At 45.2% G+C, this 2425-nt stretch overlaps 1 protein-coding gene across 2 annotated transcripts in view; it reads left to right on the top strand.

The window, feature by feature from the left end:
- Positions 1-1885: 1885 nt before the first annotated feature.
- Positions 1886-2425, top strand: part of LOC122553791 — a 50774-nt gene continuing 50234 nt past the window's right edge. For both annotated transcript variants that reach the window (XM_043698119.1, XM_043698120.1), the window contains exon 1: positions 1886-2197. In XM_043698119.1, the coding sequence (XP_043554054.1) occupies positions 1901-2197 (297 nt within the window). In that variant the 5' untranslated portion in view covers positions 1886-1900. The remainder of the gene's footprint in view (positions 2198-2425) is intronic.

Below are 2425 nucleotides of genomic sequence, written 5' to 3' on the forward strand. Positions count from 1 at the left end.
ATAGCATACTGAATGGTGAACATTCAGGTCGAAAATCACATCACTTGCAGTAGATAAACATAAAGGTACAGTTTGTAAGTTTGCAGATGACACCAAAATTGGAGGTGTCGTGGACAGCAAAGAGGGTTACCTCAGATTACAACAGGATCTTGATCAGATAGGCCAATGGGCCGAGAAGTGGCAGATGGAGTTTAATTCAGATAAATACAATGTGCTACATTTTTGGAAAGCAAATCTTAGGAGAACTTATACACTTAATGGTAAGGCCCTAGAGAGTGTTGCTGAACAAAGAGACCTTGGAGTGCAGCTTCATAGCTCCTTGAAAGTGGAGTCGCAGGTAATAGGATAGTGAAGAAGGTGTTTGGTATACTTTCTCTTATTGGTCAGAGTACTGAGTACAGGAGTTGGGACATCATGTTGCGGCTGTACAGGACACTGGTTAGGCCACTGTTGGAATATTGCGAGCAATTCTGGTCTCCTTCCTATCAGAAAAATGTTTTGAAACTTGAAAGGGTTCAGAAAAGACCTACAAGGATGTTGCCAGGGTTGGAGGATTTGAGCTATAGGGAGAGGCTGAACAGGCTGGGGCTATTTTCCATGGAGCATTGGAGGCTGAGGGGTGACCTTATAGAGGTTTACAAAACTATGAGTAGCATGGATGGGATTGATAGACAGGGTCTTTTCCCTGGGGTTGGAGAGTCTAGAACTAGAGAACATAGGTTTAGGGTGAGGTGGGAAAGATATAAAAGGGTCCTAAGGGTCAACTTTTTCACAGAGGATGGTACGTGCATGGAATGAGCTGCCAGAGGAAATGGTGGAGGCTGGTACAATTGCAATATTTAAAAGACATTTGGATAGGTGTATGAATAGGAAGGGTTTGGAGGGATATGGGCCGGGTTCTGGCAGGTGAGACTAGATTGGGTTGGCATGGATGGGTTGGACCGAAGGGGCTGTTTCCATGCTGTACATCTCTATGACTCTATTATTGATTGACATCATGACCTGCTCATAATCTGCATTCTGCTGGTGAATTAGCTTCTGTTCGTACTGACTACTCACATATGAAAATGGCAGGTGCTGAGGCCTATATTAACAGAAGAGTATGCACAAAACGCAGCTGTACCAATCAGCATCCATAGCGCCACTAATACAGGCATTACACAAAACTTTGCAGCTTTGGTGTTCCAAATGTAGCAATGTATAAAAATTTGATTATGAACTGTGGTCGTTGCTGGCTGGGCAGCTTTTATTGCCCGTCCATAGTTGCCCTTGAGAAGGTGGTAGTGCCTTCTTGAACGCGTGCAATTTAATTAGCGTAGGTTGACCCACAAAGACATGAGGGAGCCACCTCCCATTTTGTTAAGTGAGTAGCTTGTGGGAGCACATGAATTGTGTACCAGCAGAATACAAATTATGGGCAGAGCCTGATGTCAATTAATAATGCTTACTTTCTGCAAATTATGTAATTTTTGATGCTGAAGGTAAATTTTTAAACTGATTTTGGAAGAATAAGTGATATGTTTCTAACTCTGGGTAGTGGGTGACCTGGGCAGAGGAAACTCGCAAATGGTGGTGTTCCCTTTTAATTTAAAAACAAAGGAACTGATAATTTTTACCCTTTCTAATTTTCCTGCTGAATGGCTCTTTAAATCTTGACTTAACCACCACTGAAAGTTGGAAATAAACGGACTGGAGCTCCACAGGAACGTCATCCATTACTCCCAAGTTTTACTGTTTGTGTTTCTTCTGGGAAAACGCTTTTGAACTTGACTTTCACTGTATCTGGTGACTTCCATGGTAAATTTTGTTTAAAAAAAGTCAGTAAAACAACCTATGCAACCTAATAGTAGAAAAAGAATGCAAAATCACTCCAGCATTATACTACTAAGTGACAAATTGAATGGAAACACTGAGCAATGAAAACATTCTGGATGAGCAGCATGTGAGGCTCAGGGACTGGATTGGGGTGAATTGTCGGCCGGGCCCGAGTGTTCGGGGCTGCTGTACCGGCCGGAACGGTATCCGCGCTGCACACGGGAAAGCACAGGGTGCACCGCCCAAAGGGGTCCGCTACGTTCTTGGCGCTCGGAGTTTGTGGGAAGGAGGTGGTTGCAGTCGGACGGAGCCCCTCCCTCGGTCCGGCGTCATGGGTCTCCTGAACAGGAGCAGGACTCTGAGGTTCGGACTTCCCATGTTGGTGAGTGGAGGGGAGTGGAGGGGAGGGGGAAGAGTCGGGGGTTAATAGAGAGTCATAGAGATGTACAGCATGGAAACAGACCCTTCAGTCCAACCTTTCTACGCCGACCAGATATCCCAACCCAATCTAGTCCCACCTGCCACCACCCGGCCCATATCCCTCCAAACCCTTCCTATTCATATACCCATCCAAATGCCTCTTAAATGTTGCAATTGTACCAGCCCCACC

The sequence above is a fragment of the Chiloscyllium plagiosum genome, chromosome 10 (genome assembly GCF_004010195.1).
Source record: "Chiloscyllium plagiosum isolate BGI_BamShark_2017 chromosome 10, ASM401019v2, whole genome shotgun sequence".
Taxonomy (NCBI): domain Eukaryota; kingdom Metazoa; phylum Chordata; class Chondrichthyes; order Orectolobiformes; family Hemiscylliidae; genus Chiloscyllium; species Chiloscyllium plagiosum.